At 37.7% G+C, this 21,611-nt stretch overlaps 1 protein-coding gene across 2 annotated transcripts in view; it reads right to left on the bottom strand.

Moving 5' to 3' along the window:
* Positions 1 to 307: 307 nt before the first annotated feature.
* The window catches only part of LOC136830621 (uncharacterized), a 25,953-nt gene continuing 4,649 nt past the window's right edge, over positions 308 to 21,611 (bottom strand). The window contains exons 2-8 of one of the 2 annotated variants that reach the window (XM_067090191.1): positions 20,129 to 20,236; positions 16,858 to 16,991; positions 14,124 to 14,252; positions 12,205 to 13,274; positions 9,593 to 9,733; positions 9,086 to 9,197; positions 308 to 1,206 (exon numbers count right to left, since the gene is read on the bottom strand). In XM_067090191.1, the coding sequence (XP_066946292.1) occupies positions 12,283 to 13,274; positions 14,124 to 14,252; positions 16,858 to 16,924 (1,188 nt within the window). In that variant the 5' untranslated portion in view covers positions 16,925 to 16,991; positions 20,129 to 20,236 and the 3' untranslated portion in view covers positions 308 to 1,206; positions 9,086 to 9,197; positions 9,593 to 9,733; positions 12,205 to 12,282. The remainder of the gene's footprint in view (positions 1,207 to 9,085; positions 9,198 to 9,592; positions 9,734 to 12,204; positions 13,275 to 14,123; positions 14,253 to 16,857; positions 16,992 to 20,128; positions 20,237 to 21,611) is intronic. The other variant, XM_067090200.1, reaches the window with a different exon arrangement.

Here is a 21,611-nt window from a genome sequence, read left to right as displayed (position 1 = left end):
CCTCCGTTAAGGTGAAGGCTCACGAGGTAAGAGCAGTGGCCACCTCCTTAGCCTTCAAGTATAATCTGTCCTTACCTTCTATCCTCCAAAGTACATGCTGGAGATGTAGGTCAGTTTTTGCAATGCGCTATCTCCAAGACATTGAAACCACCTACAACAATTGCAGCCCCTTAGGGTCCTTGTCTGTAGCGGGTATGGTAATGGGGTAGGAAGCCTAGAGGGCAACTCTTCCAACTGAATGTATTTCTGTTTGGAATGTATGGTATACCCAAGTTACCTACCAGTTTTTTAATGGGGTGATGGTATCTTTTCTTTCTTTTAAAGTCGTTGATTTAAGGTGATTAGGCATTATGGTTGGATTATTTGGTTCCTGGTACTTCAACCTTGATTAGGGCAGGTTTTTAACCTTTGTATGGCATTGAAAGTTCCTCTTTAATGCACAGCTTTGATTAACACTTTCGCAGCAAGCAGAATACTCCTTTGCTGGAAAGTCCCTGTGTCAGTAAAGGTGTCCCAAGGCTATACTACCACACCACTACAGATTGAGATGAGCTCCAACCAGAGGCAGTACCTTCCTGCAGTAGCTCTCTCTCCAGGTAAGGAACAACAAGCCTTTATCGATGCTAACATCATAAATATATCCATTATGACTTTAATGGGATACAACATGTCCATGAGTCCCCACCATCCATCAGTGTGGAATTCAGCGATGTAATTACTGGTTAAGTTACTTAAATAAAAATGACATTTTTATAATAAAATAAAGTTTTATGTATACAGTACTTACCCAGTAATTACGAGTGGAGCCCGCGCCCCCCTCCCCTCACAAGGACATTTTTCTTGCAGTAAACAAGTTGAACCATTTTTCAAGGGTTGTTCCTCTCCTTCCCAGAGAGTGGGCAGGGCCTAGTCACTGACTCGGACGAAAGAAGTAGAGTATTGCCACGAATTTCGAAAATTCAAGCTGCCATTGAGTAGAAAACTACAGCGATGTAATTACTGGTTAAGTATAAATAAAACTTTATTTTATTATAAAAATGTCATATTTAACCTACCTCTCCATATAAAGGGTTATTTCTGTATTTCTACAAATTTATTTGATTTAGTTACTTAACAGATTGTTATGAATTTACTGCAATGTTCTGATTCATCTCAGTATCTGCTTCCCTTCCATCAAAATTTGGGAATATACGCCTCACAGCTGTCCTGTTGTGGAAAGAAGGATACTTTTATGTAACATATATAATTTTTCATTGTCATGAGAAGAGGTATGGTTCCTACCTCATTTATTCTTCAGATTTTAAAGTTAGTTATGCATTTAGTATACAAAAGAAAGGGAAGTTAATAGTGATTTGCTCTCACAAAATAGGACATAGGTACTTTACTTTGTTCCAAGTGTTGCTTAACTTCATGTTTTCTACCATTTCTTCAGCTTCAGGCTTTACATTAAAAGTTTTTGCATGCATCTTAGGGTCAAGCTAAATGATTTTTCCTACATCCCTTCCACCCAGCATTGTGGAATCTTACCAATTTTTCCATTAACCCCCAATACGTAATGTCATCCTTCTCTGCAGTAACAGTCACTCTCAGACCCCTCCCAGAAGATGAGTATCTTTTCCACCTTTCTAAGTACTCATCTTTGTCCCTGGTCATTACTCTGGGTTGTTTATAGTCTCATTCTCAAAAAAATTTTACTTGAGAGCTAATTTAAAGACAGTTTACTAAAATCATTCTTTCCTTAACACATCAATCTACTATTGCTTTCATCTTGTTGAGTGTTGGTATTTTATGGAAACTTCATTTTTTTTTTGCCTTAAAAGTACTTGTATGTTTTCACCAGACTGGGCAGTTTAGTGAAAACCTATACTTGTATCTGGTAACATTCTGTTAGTGTGGTAATTTTCCTTGAATAGCCAGCTCTTCACCTGTCACTTCCTTTGTTTAGCTCATCCTAGCCATATTATTGTAATTGATTTTGGCTAGTTTAATTCATCTCAGTATCTCTGGAGACTGATAAATATGTTGGTGTTGGTTATATTTTGGTATTTATAATTTGTTGCATCATTTAATGAACATTGAGTTTCATTTGTGTGAATTATTAACTAATTATTTTCCAGTTTATAAATTTCCCTGATTAATATTTTCCCTCCAGTCAGGTCCTGAAGTGTTTATATGTAGACTCTGAGGGAATGTCAAAGGTCAGAAGATTAGAAGTTTCCCTTGGGTGAATCTTCATTTTAAATATGAGGATGGTTGTTTACTCTCAAGCCAGTACTGAGTTAAAAGTGATGTTATTCCTAAGAGAATTTCTAACTTATTACCCTCATTAGATTTTGATACCAAATTTCTAACTTATTACCCTCATTAGATTTTGATACCATCTGTACCTAAGACATTATGACCCCTCACATTTCTTTCTTATGGATTTGTTAAAAGACACACAGTACTTGGCTATTTTGATGGCTTTACCATTAGGGAGGCATTGAAGTCTATTGGAAATACCCTACCAGCCAAAAGCTCTAATTTTCTTATGACTTAGGTATTCACCCCTCATCCTTATCCTATAAATCTCCAGGGATCCCATTCAGGAGGTTTTACCCTTCTATTCTCATTCATCAGACTATGCATAGGTCTCAACATTCACCATTTCAACCAAGAAGGCTTCAGCCAGCCCCTTGTATGGAGACCAATGTAGGAAATGAAGTTCTATCATGGGTTTCATTTGTGCCCTTTTGGGGGCTTGTCTCTGCAGAATTTGCTTTCAGTGGGAGAGCTTAGTGTCAGACCTGTGATTAGTAAGATTATGTAGGGAGGGCAAAAAATTTCCCATTACCTGTAGGGACAACCTGTTTTCAGACTTATGTAAGGGTACAGATAAGTTCCTCTCATTAGCTGAAGTTTATGTTGCAAGAGATCACTGAGAAAGTGACAACAGACTTCATGGAGTTTGACTTCTACCTCTTTATAGTCCTCAAGTCCTCATAGAGCTGAACACTCATCATCAACCTTGTCACATTTGGCCAGATCTACCTCTGATTCCTTTCTGGATGGAGGCAAGGGCCTCAAGACATTGTACCACTCAAAAGGATGACTTTTATTGATCATATCTTGAGGAAAACCTTCAGTTTCTGCAATAGGACAAGCAATGCCAATTCAGGCTTGGCCTTCTGGGTCCACAGGAGAGGTATTAACTGGATGGTTGTGATCTCATGAGCAGCAGAGCTTCAGGAGCACTTATCCAGCCTCACTAAACAGTATGCTAATTGAACCTAGTTATAAAATGGGGAAAATCAGACTTGCATCCTAACAAGATGGAAATTGATACCTTGCTACCCTAGCTCACCCAAGTTTAGACAGGTTTAGATATTGCATCAGATACTGCAGCAGATTCTCAACTTGTCAATCTTACCTGCTTAGTTATAACTGGAATTGATATTTCATCTATCCTCTCTGGAGAAACTAGCACCCTGCAGGCTCTTCAGGTGAAGTCCCTGCAACTCCAACTACATTCCAATTGATTTGCAACCAAGTTCATGATATATTGCTTGTGTGAGATCTCACTAACTTCCAGTTAGACTTCATATAGCTGCTAGACACAGCCATTGTTTAATATAAGTAGCTGCTAGACACAGCCATTGTTTAATTAGGGGTTCTGCTACTTCTGCCTGCTCCAGATCTGTTGCTTTTCTCTAACATCTCAAAAGAAGGCTAGGCTATCCACATGTCTGACTGGGCTACATTAGGTCTTTGAGCAGGAGGCAAGTCCAAAAAATTAGCTCGGAGAGTTGTAATATGTACAACACCTTTACTACGTGGCCTATTTATGAAATGAAGGTAGTATGAGACCTTCTTCCGTGTTCTAGCTATCAATTTTTTGTCCGAAAAGATGTGGACAGAAGCCTTTGTGCAACTCTCACAAAAGATGGGGCTCATATCCTCCCACAGTTTTTAGAACTGAACCCAATGGTAGGTGATAGGTGTGGACCTGTGGGTAGGGGTAACCTTGAAAGAAGTTAAGCATGCACATTTCTTTGCACTACTTGGTGAAATAAGGTTGATGATGAAGAAGGCTCCCAAAAAGGAAGTGAAATGCAACTTTTGAGTATTCTGTAGCCTACAGTCTGGTTCCCAAGGCCTAAGGGGGTAAGAGAACTTTGCGTATTCTATAGCCTACAGTCTCTGGTTCCCAAGGTCTCAGGGGGTAAAAGAACTTCCATTAACTTCAGCGCTTTAAACCAATAACTTTGGCTAATGTCCTCTGGGATGGCGATATTAAAGACGGTTTGTCATTCCATCTGTGAGGTTCATGTTCATCTGTCATCCATGAAATTCCTCTAATCATTATGGCCAAGCAAGAGCTCTTTGCATAAGGTTAGTGACAGTCCTTCAAGTCTTCACTTGCATACTAGCACCATTTTCCAGATGTACATGCTGGGAGGTTATCAGGTTTTTAAGGTATCTCAACACTTCCACTGTATGCTCCTCATTGAAGAGGCTCCAAAGACTTATTATCTTTTACAGAATTCCTCGAGTTTCCAGCCCCTTTGCAAAAATGTGATCAATATTGCTAGGACATCTAAACTCCCTTGGGAAGCTAGTGCCACACTGTAGACTGAAGTTGAGATCCCTTCAGCTGTAATTAAACAAGAAATGGTCTACCTCACATTGTCCAGAAAACGTAACAGTTCCAGCCACTCAAGAAGCCCTGGCAGACTTCAGGTTGTGGCAAGACTCGCAGAATCTGTTGGTACAAGTTCTCTATCAACAGCTCCAGACATCATCAAAGAGAGTTGGGGTGCCCTCATGTTAGATTTAGTAACTTCAGGAAAGTGTTTCACACAAAGACAAAAGAAAAATATACACATCACTCTTCTAGAGGTGAGGCAGATATTTTGTTTTTCTGTCATCATCAAGTCACCTCTCCAACAGAGGTAGGTGTAATGTCACACAATTCCACCATGGGGCTTATTTTCAGAATGAGGAAGGCATGAAGTGACTTCATACTTTCATGGACATTCTGGTGTGGTCAGAGGAGTAAATTGCCACACTGATTCCCAAGTTTGTCAAATTGTAATGGCCTTTAGGCTCAGCAGCTGGGATCAGATCCTCCCCACCGAATAGCCTCTCCATCTACAGAAGGCTGGGGAAGTTGTGGGACTTTTATGGTGGATCTGTTTGACACCCATCCAAATAACAGGCAGCCAAACTGTTGTTCTGCTGTGCCCAACCCAACAACATGGGAAAGAGAAATATTCATAAAATTCTATGAAGCAACCTTTCTTCCTAGTAAAAGCTTTGTTGGGGAAATCCATTGTTCCAACAGTGTGACAGTGACACTAGTGACACCACATAGGCCTCAGCAAAAATGGTTTTCATCAGTATTACCAGAACTTGCATACCAAGAGACTATCAGGTGATGCCTTGTTTAGGGAGGTTTTTTCAAAGCACCCAAAATCTTTGTTAACTCAGGCAAAAAAAGTATGCTATGAAGCTATGCCATCTTAAAGTAGAGAGAGTCTGCAGTTGGCATTGTGAGAGAGGCATTAATTTGCCTAGAGCTTCTATTTTGACAGTAGTGGATTTTCTGCTTTTTCTTCAGCACTTAAGGAAGTTGTAAGTGTTGACTATTAAGGTGTACAGATCAGCTCTGCATAAGTGTTTGAAAGTAGAGGCATAAATGTGGATTCTTTGAACAAACCAGGAGGAATATGACAGAATTTTGAGGAAAAGGTCTTCCCAGAACTCATAAGCCTCCTAGCTGGGATTTATCTCTGATCCTCAAACATGTGTCTAGCTCGGATATATCAGAATTCATGGAGAAAATTTTGCTGAGAAAACTAACATTAAAGGCTGCCTTTTTATTAGGCTTCCCAATTGCTCTGGGTATAAATGAAATTCTTTCCTTTTCCAGTCAATTGTTGCACATGGAGACCTGTCAGAGCATTAGCAAGTGGTATGTTTCAAGTTTTTTTTTGCAAAGACACAGAAAACTTCCTCTTGAGATCAAGCCTCACCAACATTTGCCGTTTCCTCCTTGATAGTACACAGTAGCACTTCAACTCAACAGACACTTCAGGGGTCTTGCTTTCTGACAAGTGCCAAATTCCATTAAGTAACAAAGCCCCTATATGACAGACTGCTCTTGAATATTTATTAGATATCTTACAGCTAACAGCAATTCCACATAGTTTCTAACCTAAACTAACTTTTACTTCACGCTTAAGATTCAATTTAAGAGATTTATTAAAAAATGTTTCACATCAAAAATGGAAGCATAGCCAAAAGTAATCAAATTAATGTAACTGATAAGTACAGAAATCAGCTAAGTTGAGGTCCTTTAAGTTGAGTTTTAATGGAGATAACCAGCTTCTATTCCCAGTGAAGAAAAATGAGGATATGCATTAGTAAGACAAAATCTTTTAAAAAAGGAGGCTATGGTTGTTTTTACCCATCAGTGTGAATGATAAAGAAGTTCCTAAAAGAACCATATCATTCTGGCCAATACTGTAGTAGTAATTTTAAGAGATATGACAATACTTCTGCATTCCAAGCATCCAATTTGTCTGCTTCTGTTGATTTTTGTGCCACCATATCAGTGCTCAGTGCGGGTGGTGTTGTAGATGGGGGTATCTTTCTGGTCAGAGCTTCACTTTAGCAGGTAGTGGACTTTCTTGTCTGTCTTTATTGGGAGAAGTTTCTCTCCATCTCAGCTATTAAGAGCTACAGATCTGCCCTTGGTCATGTCCTTTGCTTGAAGGGTGTAGCTCTCTCTTGCCCTCCCAGGGAACTCAGGCCCCCCCTGCGTGGGATGTGACTCTCATCTTAAGGAGCCTGACTCGTGCACCTTACCAACCTTTACAAGAGTCATCAGACAGGGTCTGACCTTCAAGATTGTCTTCTTGCTTGCCCTGGCATTGGTGAAGATAGTAGGAAAGCTTCATGGCCTTTCCTTCGATGTTAAGTACTTGAGGGGATGGGGGATCTATTATGCTCGAGTTCGTCCTGGAATTCATAGTGAAGACTCAGAATCCGTCGGTCCCTGACGCCAAACTTTTTATCCCCTCCATAGAGGACTTTGTTGGTGGTGATCGAGACAAGATGCTACTGCGTCCAGTTAGGGTGCTGCGGTACTATCTTAAGAGGACTTGGCATCTCAGGCCTGAGTGTCGATGACACTTCGTTAGTACCGGCATGACCAAGAAAAAGGTGTCCAAGAACAAGATTTCTTTTTGGCTTCGGCTTCGTGAGACGATCAAGCAAGCATACTCTATTTCTGACGAGGTAGATGGGAGTGGGTAGGGGCATTGGTCCATCCCTCGCATTCCGGAGGAACCTGTTGGTTCTCAGGTTTTAAGGGCAGGAGTGCGGTCCCGGCAACCCACATTCATATCCTTCTACCTTCAGGACATTGCGCACAATTCCTTGGACACATTTTCTTTGGGTCCTGTGGTAGCTGCTCAACTGCTCAATAAGTTGTGTAACTCACCTCACTGCTGTAGAGAGACAGGTAGCATCTCGCTGAACGTGTACAGTAAGCAAGAAAGAATAAGTGCGAGTGACTGGCCTCCTCCTACCCTCTTACCTTTCTCTCTCATAGAGCAGGAAGGCTGGTTGCAAGCCGGCACATGCTGGACAGGTGAGTCTAGATAGCTGAGTTCCCTGTCTGTAATCTGGAGTAGATTGTTAGGTGCAAGTCCTTCCCCTCTCTCTAGCAAGGGGTGAGTGGGGCTGACAATAAAACAGACCTATTAGTTTTACTAGACTTTTATTGTCTCCAACACTACGGGTTCATCCAAGCTTTTATTTTTTGGAATAATGACACAAACTCTTTAATTCAAGCCCAGAAGTCTGGGCAGTTGAACATCCCATATGTTCAAGAGGCCAGAGGTGGGGGACTCCTTCCTCAGCTCTCCAAGACCAGGAAGAAATTCCTGGGTGGGTAGAATGTCCAGTCGGTTCAGAGATTTACCCAGATTCCACCCTCCAATGGATAAGTCTCCTATGTAAAGACCGAAGGTTTGTGTTTGTGTAGAAACAAATTGCAAATTTTAAAGTAATTTGTATTTTTTTAATATACAAACCTTAAGGTCTTTACATGTATTACCCACCTCAGCCACCCCTCATTTTGGTACCTGGGCCGAAAGGCAAAGGGGAATGCAGACTGATGAGTGGGCGGGGCTTCCCCCCTACCATCTGTAGCTAACGACCTTGTGTGAAAGTTAGCAGCAGTTCCAGCTCGCATTCACAAGCAAATCCTATGTAAAGACCTTCAGGTTTGTATGCTAGGAAAAATACAAATTACTTTGAAATTTGCAACATTGAATCTACTTTATGGGTCAAAAGAACAGTCTGATGCCAGCAATTAGATCCTGGATGTCATTAGGTGAGAAGTCAAGGTTGTTAAATTCCAACAGGCAGTTACATTAAGATAAAAAATATTGTGAGTGAAACAAGATGAGTTAGGTTTCTTTTTAAAGTATTGCAGTTGTTTTTTTGTACATTAGTGGTTTTCCTGAATGTTTTGACCAAACTTTTCTAAGGCTCTCCACACATGTGGCAAGCAGATAGTTCCAAAATAGGTGGCTTGTTTGCTCTGAATGCTGTTATTATTCCCTTTCATAACAACTACTATCACACTGAGGCCTTTGCATCCCTATTTGTACCAGATCTGCAGAGACTTGTAGTTGCCATGGACCATTCAATTGCACTTTAGATGGAACCTCATACTTTGGCAACAAGGTAAAGGGTACAACTAAAGAGTGGGACGCCTGTAACTTCTATAGGGACAGATATTGAATCTTTTAGACTAAATAGTCTTCAACAAGGTTGTGGAAATGATTTACTGAACATTAATTTATGAAGCAAAAACTTGTGAAGTGTTCATAATTCTATGCTTATAGTAAGTCTTGTCAGATATACTCGTATATAAAAAAGAAACAGCTTTTGGCTCTAAGAACAAAAAAGCATTGCAGAGCCACAGCTCTGTTTTCCTCTTGCATTATATACTGTATTATTCAAGTGCATGAACTAGTTAATGGATAAAATTTTTATGCTCCAATTATCCTTATACAAAAGAAGAGCTCACCTGTTATATATTCCAAAAGCAATAATCAGTGAAACAATAGCCATTACAGCAATAATCAAAACTGATGTAGAAATGACGAGGCAAGATATGTTGGTGTGTGATACCCCTTTCTCTGAAATTTACAAGAGTAGAAGGTTACAGAACTCATTTAAAATTGTTTCTCTCTATTCAGCAATTGATCATAAATACACATATCACCAAGTAGATCAATATATCATTAATATTTTTAATTCTTTAACAACAAACAGATTGATTTTATTTATTCATTTTAATTTAAATCAGTGTCTATATGATACAAATCATATTTTGCTGGTCATTCAAAGAAGAGGGGTAAGGTCTCCATCATGTGTAAGTAATATGGCACTTCATGGAGCCCTACACTTCTCAATGTATAGTATATTGTATTGACTCATAAGTATATAATATTGACTCATACTAACACAAACTAAAACTATAAAATGGTATTTTCATAATCTGGCCAATTATGCAACAAACAAGTAATCTAACCTATGCAGCCTCCGATGCTTGCTCCACTACAAGCGGACAGTGGAGGCAGTTCTAAACAAGTCATGTTGAATACACGACAGGTTCCAGTACCAGGACCAACAAATATGTCGCCATTGTTTGGGTCCAGTAGAGAACTTACATCTGAAATGCATGACATGCAAGCAATGTAGAGTAGGTGTCACAATATACAGTATATCCAGTATATTTAATTTTTGTGTGCATATATAATTCATATAATATATGTACAGATAAGAATACAACACTGAAGTAACCAAGTTGTCTACTTCTATTCGTGAAACCTGTAAGGGCACTATTCATCCTTATTGATAAAAATAGCTCGATAGATTATTACAAGTTGCCCATAGTTATTGACATAACTTGACTATATTATGTTTATCTCTTCAGTTACAGCAATCTTTACTGTTCTGTATGGCTAATTTCACAAATGTAAAGTTACTGAGATAGTGCTTTAATGCAGAAATTATAAGTTTTGTTTACATTCAGATATCACCATATTTGTTACAGACTCTTTTTCATTGTGTTGGGTTGAATGGAAATCAGATGGGATATTCCAGCGTAGCTTCGTGTCCTACTCACTGTTGGGTTGAATCCCTTTATTCTGTAAGAACTTACAAAGATGAGGGCAAGGTACAGTGTCGAGGTGGTAATATTGTAGCTGCCGACAGACAGCCTCCTACACTCAAAAAATCCCCACACAATGACCGTATTATGAAATGATCTTAATCACAGGACTGAATTTTTGGAACTTTGTAGGTTCAAATTTAAGTGTTATCTCACAGTTTGTTATGTTTTCTTATTTTTTTTTATGCTGTTTGTCTTGTTTAGGAAATTTGCTTCCTCATTTATTTTTTCCATACGGGGTGCTTTTCATGTTGGGCCCCTTGGGCCTCTAGCATTCTGCTTTTCCAAGTAGGATAATAATAATAATAATAATAATAATAATAATAATAATAATAATAATAATAATAATAATAATAATAATAATAATAATAATAATAATAATAATAATAATAATAATAATAATAATAATAATAATGTGCTGCTATCAGTCTGTAATTGCTGCAATTACCCTTTGCAACAAAAAATTAGTTTAGTTTAAACCATAACTGACTTGAGGCATAGAATTTATATTTATAAATGATTATGATGGGTTCATGCAAATCTGATGATAATTGTGAAATTTTTGCACGTTCCATTTTTCCTTCCTTTTATTTCTCCTTTCAGGCAACCTTGTATAAGAAGTTGATAACGTATACCCTTGCTTTGCCTACAGATTTTGGCTAAGTAGAATAGCTTGTTTCTGGATGTTCCAGGAAGTCGGTACCAGAAGTCTTTCATAGAAATAAGAGACCTTATCTCACCATGGTGAGCGAGAGGTTAGATTCCTCGGCTTTTCCAAGAACATTCAGGAATCCTTTCAGGAATCCTTAATGGCTACATCAGTATTTTGAGACACCAAGTTTCATAAAGTTACTCGCATATTTTGGAAAGCTTCTCTTTTCAAGAGGAGTAAGCCTCTCCTTTCTCACCATTCCAAAGCTTGGCCAAGAAAGGAATATCCTAGTGTCATAATTTTGAGGGATTATATTTTCACAAAGTAAAGAATTAAAAGTATAAAAAGATAAAGAATCATTCGATACTTGTGGAAAAGGTTCACCAAACAGCCTGTTTAGGACTGCTTTGTTTTATAATCTGAATAACTTCATAAAAAGATGTCATAGAATAGCATGAACAGTTGCCTCTACAGTAAGTGTATGATCTTCAAGTGAAGAGAATCATAAATAATATGGCATATAAGCCCAATCCTTATAAACTAATTACTTTGTCAGCAACAATTAATGTTTTCCAGCAGAGCCGGATTAAGCTGGTGGGAGGCCTGGGGCCCACTCTGATGGGAGGCCCCCTTTCCAACTCCTATTGCATACACTACAAACTATAGTCTATATATAAACTATATTATAAACTATAGTCTATATACAAACTATATGAAATTAAAATGTATTGTTTTTATTGGTGGGAGGCCCCCTCTTGGTGGGTGGCCCGCAGCCCAGGCCCCTGGGCCCCACCCCCTTAATCCAGGCCTGTTTTCCAGTATTCTATGTACATGCTGAAGGCTTTCCCTTTTTCCGATAATTTATATCCTGTCTTTAGCTTGCTTTCTTATGGACAGAAGCAAGGAAGTGTTTTATTGTCTTTGTGTTAGGCAATAAAAAGTGACTAGTATATAAATTCACACTTGAAATATCCCACAATGACTGATCTGGGAGTAAAAGATCGTGCAACCAAGTAGATTCGTGTACGTGAGACCTATCTGAAACAACATGCTTTGTCAGGTGTTATGTAATTGTTATCTTTGCTGAAGGCTTACTTTGAGTTATGCACTTGTTCCAGAAAGTGATTTACCCTACCCATAGCCGTGAGCATAGATGAAAATGACCAAATTTGAATTAGATTTAATATAACTTTACTCCTACTTATGAGAAATATTTATTTTTTTGTCATAGAATTTCTTATGATAAGGAAGCCATTCAACCCTAAAGAAGAACTTTGTACCATAGACAATATTAGAAAACTAAGAAACCTTTCTTTACCTCTTGCTACCCTTCGTGAAGTTGAATGGAGTTTGTGGAGGATATCAGATGCCAAGATTTTGAGTGCCACTTCTGTTGTTACTTGTCCTGTTTTGACGGAATGAGCTTTTTGAATGTTTGCAAAGTATCAAGGATATGTTCAAGACGTCTTTGGAGCTCAAAAATGCTGCCTTTCTTCCTATACGGCCGATGCTTCAGCGGGTTTGGTCTAAATCTGTCAACAGGACTTTTTGCATATCCACCATTTCTAGTGGTGTGTGTTTCTTGCGGCAGCAAGTAAATGGAGCGTTTTGTTTTAGTGACAGGCTTATCGGCTTTGTCTGCAAGTTCATCTGATTGTGTGGTTGCACCCCTGGAGACGTTTTCCTCTGTAGGCGTAGTCATTGTATGGGTATTGAAGATTTTTACCAAAGAGAAAGTTTTTTCACCAGAGTTTAGCTTAATGTTTTCCTTATCATTTTGTTCTGGGGTGAAGTCCCGCAGGGAATGTGAATTGTTGCTAACATCAACTAGGGTCGTATTAGTTTTCTTTTGTTCAAACAAGGAAAATAATTCATCCAGTTTCTTTGAACTAAATGCAGCTTCATTTTTCGTTTCGAATTGTTTTGTTATCTCTGGTCTGGACACATCTTTATTCTGTTCGTAATAATCTACTGGTGGATAAAAGATGCTGTCCCTTTCTTCTTCCGTAGTAGTAGATTTGCTATTTTCTTCAAATGTGAACAAATGCAACGATTCCAAGGAGCGTGTGCCACCTGCATCTAACTGGCCATCGTCACTCCTAGTGTCCTTTGAGAAGAATTTATTGTTGGTAACTGTAACCAGTTCTTCAGTGAGTTGGCTCTCGGTAATAGGCGTCACCAGACCGATGTTATTGTTGATATTTTCGTCACCGAAAAAGCTGAAGAAACCGTCACTCTCTGCAACTTGCATGTCCTCCTCATTCAGCAAACTGTTTAGGAGCTTTTCTATTGTTTGTCTTCCAGCTACCCCTGATGGCTTCTTCATCTTTGTCTTGAAAATCTTAGTCAGAACTGGGTCAGTTAAAAATTGTACAACATTCCAAAATCCTGTGGAAAAATATTAGTGGATATTTTAATTGTCTTTTAAGGTACAAATTGCCATTTTGTGAAGAGGCTGAGAACTGTAAGTATGATGTGTTTATGCTGAGATTTTTACGCAGTGACATGAAAAACAAGACATTTTTTAGGCATGCAAAGAAAAACGATCAGTATGGTACTGGGCTATTATCAGGTATCCTGAATCTTTAAAAACTTTCACCTTAGTGTTTATGCACATGTTTTATGTTTTATTCACTTTTAAGAAAGAATGTCTTGTACACTCACTCAAAAAAGAATTGCAACAGCTTTCAGAAGTTTTCATTCACCTAACAATAATTTATTCTTTTGACATATACAAGTAAATGTGTTTTTCTTATTCGATTTTGGTTATTAATCGTACAGATAACAATGTAAAACGAATCATTAGTTAAAAATCCATATTATGAAAAATTAAACATTTTGAAGACTTTGCGTCAGGTGGTTGAATAAAAGAGCCAAAGAAAAAACTATAATTCGAATCAGAATAAAAGCATATTAACTGAAAAATAATATTGAATAATCATCAACGAAATTACAGAAATAGAAAAATAAATAAATCTACCGTAATCGTTGTCCAAAACCAAAAAGCAAAAACTTCACTACGTCATATGTTTTCGTATATCACACCTGGGGGGGGGGGGCAAGTTAAATTGTTTCGTCACTTCTACAAGTGAGATGGATAACAGATGCAACCCCAACACGTTATCTCTCAGGCCATCGACCATTAGCTTTCATGAGACTAATGTTTCTGTACTCTTCATTCTGTCGTTTCCTGACAGAATGAAGAGTACAGAAACTGTGATTACAATATATACTAACCTTTGTCATTTTCCTTCCCAGTGCAGTCAATGAAGCCACGTCCATTACACAGAATTTTGTAATCGCCACAGTTTAGATTGCCTTTGAATCGACACCATGTTTCTTGTGCGTATGCTTTGGCCTTGCAATCTATCAAGTCAAAAAATGGCAAAAATACTGGCGTTTATATTATGCACATTTTTAACGGAAGAGACTATAAAACTCATATCTTGTAGAGTCAGAGGTATAGTTACAACAGCTGTATAAGTACACTGATTGCGTTAAAAAGATAATAAATTGCAGCGTCCGTGATTGTAAGATATTGTGCGGTAGTTCCTGTACTGCATAAAACATTTTACAACAGAAAAATGTACATGAAAAGTTATGTTTTTGTGTACAACATGTAAGAATAAAAATATTAGTTGTAGTGTAATGAAATAGTAGCGAGAGTGATTTACTGTACTAATATCGTGTAAAACTAAGTATCCTAAGTTTAACCAGACCACTAAGCTGAATAACAGCTCTCCTAGGGCTAGCCCGAAGGATTAGACTTATTTTACGTGGCTAAGAACCAATTGGTTACCTAGTAATTATGAACAGTTGCATAATACCGAACAGCTGGCTTTATCCCTAAGACATAGCGGGTAATTAACTTCGTTTTATGACAGTTTTGGTATTTTGCGCAATGATATTTATATCAGAGAGAATGGACACTAGAAAAAGTAATAAAAAGAGGGTGACGCAAAGAGGGTATGATAAGATAGACCCAATGTGAGTCAGAAATGAAACTAGCAAGGAATATGCCAAAGGAGAATATTTTTCAAATGAAAGAGAACCGACTTAAAACCAAAAGAAAGGAATAGATATTATGAGGAGGCCTATCCCAAACAGAATAAAAAAAATACATTTCTGAATACGCAAAGGGGAAAAAGACAATAATGAACGATAGAAATAGACACAGTAAAACCTGAAAATACATCGTATTTTCACCCAAAGCATGACGCTATTTCTGTCTTAAGAAGAAGCAGCAGAAAACCAAGCGAAATTGAACAGAATAGCTAAGTTTCTGGAAACGAGAATACAGAGGAAAAATAATAAAACTTCTGTTGAAAATACGCCTGAGGAATGCAAGTATGGTATGGAAGAGATTTCATAGAAAAATATACTTGCTGCATCTACAATGGAATGAGCACCCTATACTCTCCCACAGTGCTGTGCAATAGCATTTAGTTATAATATTTAATAATGCGCACAGGACCCATGACATGAGTGTGTGTATAACCGGAAAAGACTTTTAAAACCAACTCGAAAAATCGGAAATGAACGAGGGACTTAATCGCTCACCAAGTACGGAACAATATGAGAACGTTCTTTTAAAACCCTTCACGATTCCGCTGGTCCTAAGTAGGTATTAGGTAGTCAGTCAACAGTAGTGGATTGCATCAGGTGTAGAGAAGAAAAAGACCATATTCCGAAGGGCAACACATTCCGTGACCCCGCTCCCGTGACCCCACACTATGGCAGGTCTATGAGTCGGGTACTTGATGATAGCTGTGGTGTAAAATAATTTTTTTTAAGAAAATTAAGTTTTATTTCAGAATTTAACGTTTTTAACAGATTTTACAAATTTAATTCGTATTATAAGACTATTTATTTTTGGGGAAAATTTTTCATCTCTATAGTTTTCATGAATTTTAACTAAATTTATATATTTTTTGTGGAAAAATTTTTTATCTCAATTTATAGTTTTGATAAATTTTAGCTAAATTAATGTTTGATTTTCAGCACTGAATGACCATAGTTGCCCAGTGCTTGGCAAGCATGCCTAAAATCTATAAATCAATCAATCAATCCCGTAAGTTTGTTTCAAGAAGTCAGAACGTTAATAGGTAGTTACTTTTTCTCTTTTCTCCTAAATCAATTCTCTTGTAGGTAGGTAGAAGGTTTCTGATGGAAACACTACAAATGCAAATCCGTATTATCCCCAGCCCCGGCACCACCACTACTACCGCTGCTACTACCAAGAATTGTAACGGCTGATTGTTGTACAACGAAGTCACTACAGGAATAATTAGTTCGTAGAATATGTTTACAAAATAACTTGACCAGCACATGCTAATCGTACTTCTATTGTTCTGAGGGGAACGTGGTAGTTCTTGTAGGAATGCTCCTTAGTAATGGTTAGGCTGGTTTCTTCCAACGCAAAAAATGGTGCCAATCTGGGCACAAGATGACTAGCATATGGTCTTAGAAAGTATATCGGGACACACACGCCTGTATAGCGTTGCAGACAGAGAGAACCATGGTTGCAGAAATTGTTTGAGTGAATATCAATACGTTTTCTTAAAAAAATTTAAAACGTCAGTTCAAGGGTGAGATCAGTATTTTCATTACAAAAAAAAAAAAAAAAAGAGCAAACTGGAGATGAGAAAGAAAAAGAAATCTATATCGGTATGTCGGCTTATCAAACCTACTTATTTTCTCCGATATCGTTAGCCGAGGAGCGGAGGTGGATTCAAAGAAGATATACCTGTACGTCTCAAGTGGTCATAAAAAGAGCAAATTTGCCAGTTCATTTAAAATAATCGAACTCTCCTGCTTTATCCTTTTTCCTCTTGAGCTTGTTGCTGAAATATTATTTCATTCCCACAAAAACCTGAAAGTGTTGATCAGGCAACAGAGCTGCTGTACATTGAATTCGAAGTTCCATTACCCCCAAAGAAAAGTATCGGATACTTAAGAGACCTCTTCTTACCTTCCGTTCCAGCAACGATAATAGCCAAAATAATTAGTAGAGGACCACCCACACGAAAACGCCCCATCTCGATTTTCGATATATGTTGATCCTCAGTTTGAGAAGTATTTCTGAATTCTGGGATTCACTTTATTCTGGAATGCATGGAAAAATATATTATATCGGTAAGTTCTCTGAAAATAAAAGCTATACTTACCCAGAGAAATTCTTATAATCGAGTCTCTCTCTCTCTCTCTCTCTCTCTCTCTCTCTCTCTCTCTCTCTCTCTCTCTCTCTCTCTCTCTCTCTCTCTCTCTCTCCATTTATATATGTATATATACATATGTATGTGTGTACATATATATATATATATATATATATATATATATATATATATATATATATATATAGTATTTATCGTAAGTTTCTTCATTCATTTTTTTGCAAAAGAAAGCTAATAATACAATAATTATTTCTTTTTTACATGCACAAAGAAATTAGTAAAGCTTTATCACCCGATAAAGTAATCACCATGTCCTATAAGTTTTCTAGGGGAACAATTTACCGGTAAAACAATAAAAAAATGCTCATTAAAGCAGAAAGTTTCCATTATTGCTTAAGATACATACTTATTTATCCTACAAAAAAATAATTGTTTATAAATGAAATACAACTTCGAACTACAGTAAGAGCCTTACGAAATACCATATGCCATCCATTACTGAAAAGAAAAACTTCGAAAATTAATACAAAATAAATTGATCAAATTTTTGAGACCATACAATGCTCTAATTATTATGAAAACATAGCATTTCCACAATTAAATGAATGTCAAATAAATTATTAAAACTTTTTCGAACAGAATGTACAAGAATTTAGATTGCAAAAATCTCTGAATTTCAATGAAAATTCATTTCCTTGGTATCTAACGTAAATATACTATCTTTCTCTCTTTTCTATTTTGTTAATATTTAAGCTTTTATTGTTTATTCTTGTGTTTTTATGCTTATTATTTCCATGGCTCCATCTTGTTTTCAGTTTTTCGATAATGACATGAGCGAATGTCAAAACGGCAAATAGATAATTAGAAAGATTCTAATAACTGATCTCCTCTTTCTGTATTTCCCATTACCTTCTGGTACGTCTTCCTAATGAACACCATAATATTCTTTGGAAGCTTGAATTTCAAGTCAATGGCCCCTTTTGGCTTGTTCCATATGAATAGGGTTCATCTCCTGAATAGTAATATGGGGAGTCATAACTGATAAGCGTTTTGTCACCTTTCCCTATTGTTTCCCAAACCATGAAACTAAAATGAAGCTACTGCTAGCCTTAGCAGCAATCTAAAACGAACTAATTTAGTAAGTTTTGTAGTCAGGGGACAAGAGGCTGACTAAAGAAAAAGGGCAACATCGACTATCCGATCTGATACCTTGCTCCTGGATTCTACTCTGTGATTCGTTATTTGACTAACAGAACACTTAATGAATCTGATTGTCTGATGATATTTGTTGTAATATTTCAGTGCCGTTTCATTTTGCAACACTTTAAAGAAAACATATCCAGTGTTGACAAAAACCTAAGTTTCGTTTGTAAGACTTCCTGTAAATGCAAAACTGATGGTATTACCGCCACAAGCTTCAGATGTTTGTTCCACTATTGTTGAAGTTTTGTTTCTGGTCTGAGTGCCAGCAGTATCCTAGACTCTATATTTTGTCGACTAACTTGTTCGTAGTTGGTTTTTTTTCTCTAGCATTGGTGATTATACTGACACACAATTAAGCCATCTTCCATGAGCTGTATTTTAACAGGCAACTGTTAAAATAGAGCTGGAAACTGTGCACGTTTCCCGCTTGTAGTTTTAAAAAACCGCGTCCCATTGCCTGAGCTTTTCATAATTATTTCTCAACCACTGCTTGTCAGCGTAATCGAGTTTTCTCAGTGGAATGATTTCTTTTGAATGATCTTCATCTGCATTTTAGCCCATTGCAGCTCTTCGCTTGTTTTGTCACTCCTTTCACAAAACATTCTGTTCAGTGAAATCTTGTTTAGCATCGTAATGTCCTGTTTGGAACTGGGCATTCTCCATATGAATGTGTGTAGACTGAATAATAATAATAAATAATAATAATAATAATAATAATAATAATAATCTCAATTTTGCTGTTACTTTCATACTCTTGTCGAATAAAAGGCCCGCTACCCGTGTGTACTTCCGCAAAGCTGTCGAGGCTTACTAAAGCAACAATCACTGTGTGGCATCAACGAAAACGGCATTCCTCTCTCATGGTTGTTCTGGCATTCCTGCATGGCGGTGGAAAATGGCAATTAATGGGACCTAAAGTTTGGTGGAGTTACTTCACAAGACATAGCAGTTATTTTAGCAGAGGCATATGGGAAGCAAATATGCTAATTAGAATATCTATTTCAAGGCGTCTTTGTGGAAGACCGAATGAATTTTTTAGCGTTTACAATTCATTAGTTGCATTATACATTTTGGTGAGAAACTAATATTCTGTGCTTGTTGTTTTGTCTAAATAATTTTGTTTCTTGTTTGTCTTACTCCGTTTAGATGTTATTCTTTAGTATTAATCATTATTCCATTTAATAGCACGAGTCAGTTTTTTTCCGAGTTTATTCAAATCTGACGTCATGATACTCTGAAATACCGAGCACAGTATCCTACATAAATGTCTTGCTTCAGACATACTGTCATAACAAATACGTTCTGTAATACTGATAATTGTTGGGCTATCTACGCATTTTAATAATTGCAGATAATGATAACGTACAAACAACCACATATACTTAAGTTAATTTTAAAGATTTCTCCTTCTAAGGCACTACAAAAATTTGTCTCATAAAAAAGGTATTTTCGTTAATAGACTTACGCTAACTGCGATTCAAAACATATACGAAAAAACTTGCAAAACGGTTTGATAATAATAATAATAATAATTCACTTGCATTTAAACGATAATTGGAACACTCATGGGACTAAGCGGAAGAATCATCTCTAAAACAAATGAGCTCTCTCTCTCTCTCTCTCTCTCTCTCTCTCTCTCTCTCTCTCTCTCTCTCTCTCTCTCTCTCTCTCTCATTTCTGTGCCCTTTCAATCTTATCTATAATATATCTACATCTTCCGCTTTACCGTCCTCTCTCTCTCTCTCTCTCTCTCTCTCTCTCTCTCTCTCTCTCTCTCTCTCTCTCTCTCTCCTCTTTTAGCATAAGTTCCTCTATACATCATCTCGCCATCCAGCAATAAACATACGCTGCCATTCACAAACTCACGTGTCTGGTATTTGACCCAAGTGCGATGTCCGGGGTTCATGATTCGCCGGTCCAGGGTAAAAGAGTCCTTCCTGACAGCGAGGCTGAGCACACAAAAGGTTAAATTGTCTGCAAATGGAGGAAGAAGAACCGATGAGATTGAGAGGCTCTTGTTGCAATAGCGTGCATCCCGTGCGTGAATCCGCGTTTTTCGGCTTTGACACAGGTTTCCAAAGTTCATTTACCCACCAGGCTATGTAGGGAAGCTGAATTAGAGACCTAAGTTAATTAAAAATTCATGCACGTGAATATTTAGGAACTTTAGGTAACTGGAAAGGTTGGACAATTTCTTTGCAGTTGTACGGAAAGGTTTCAAAACCGGGTAACGGGGAAATTTAATATAAACTGCCAACTTTAAAATCCACACGCAATAATAAACGTGAATTGGCCACCTCCAAACCAGTGACATTCCTGTAGGGGGGATAATGTCGTCAGCGCAAATCTCGCCCACTGTAGACGTTACTCAAGGTTCTTTGCAGCGTCCCTTCGGCCCCTTGCTGCAACCCCTTTCATTCTTTTTACTGTACTTCCATTCATATTCTATCCTGTTACAACTTTAAAATCTCTTTACTCTCAGTTTCCCTTTCAGCGCTGGATGACCTCATAGGTCCTAGCGCTTGGCATTTGGCCTAAATTTCACATTACATTCCAAGCCAGTGACCTAATCACACGCTGTCTGCATACTGAACAAAATGAGCTTGTTCTTATAAGACTCCGTGATTCTGAGGGTTCTGCGCAGGTTATTAGGTACTTGGTAGTGATCAGACCTTAGTGGACGCCATTAGGTATGGAGAAGGAAATCGGCAATAATAAGAGGAATAACATTTTGGAGTTACTTTCTCGAAGGGAATAAGTTGCGTGTATGTTTATGTGTGTGTGTGGATGTGTGTGTGTAACGGCGCAAGGGAATAAGTTGTGTGTGTGTGTGTGTGTGTGTGTGTGGGTGGTGTAAAGGATCTCTCTCTCTCTCTCTCTCTCTCTCTCTCTCTCTCTCTCTCTCTCTCTCTCTCTCTCTCTTTTGTGCATTGGTTTCAGTTCGGACAATACCAGAATTAGGATTTCCTACGCGTCATTAAGCATGACCCTGTCTTGCGAACATCCTGTGAGGATCTACAGGTTGTATTGGGAACCATTAACTTGCACATTTGAATCCCAAACACTCGATAAACGCTGAAAAAAGTCAATATAAAAATAATCATTAAAAAGTAAATGGACTTTCAAAAACTTGAACATCAACTACCTACACTTATGAGAGATTCAAGAAACTCATTTTTAAACCAATCCATAAATACACAGTGATGTAAAATGACAGTACAGGAATGGAAAATAGAAGTACAGGGAGAAGAAAAAATGACGAAATGAGTGGTGAAGAATGGAAGAAAAAAAGGAAAGAGTGAAAACGCAAATAAAGACGAACCGTATAGTTCTTACATCTTTATACTGT

Source organism: Macrobrachium rosenbergii, chromosome 4 (genome assembly GCF_040412425.1).
Source record: "Macrobrachium rosenbergii isolate ZJJX-2024 chromosome 4, ASM4041242v1, whole genome shotgun sequence".
Lineage (NCBI taxonomy): Eukaryota > Metazoa > Arthropoda > Malacostraca > Decapoda > Palaemonidae > Macrobrachium > Macrobrachium rosenbergii.
This window is presented reverse-complemented; position numbering and strand designations above follow the sequence as displayed.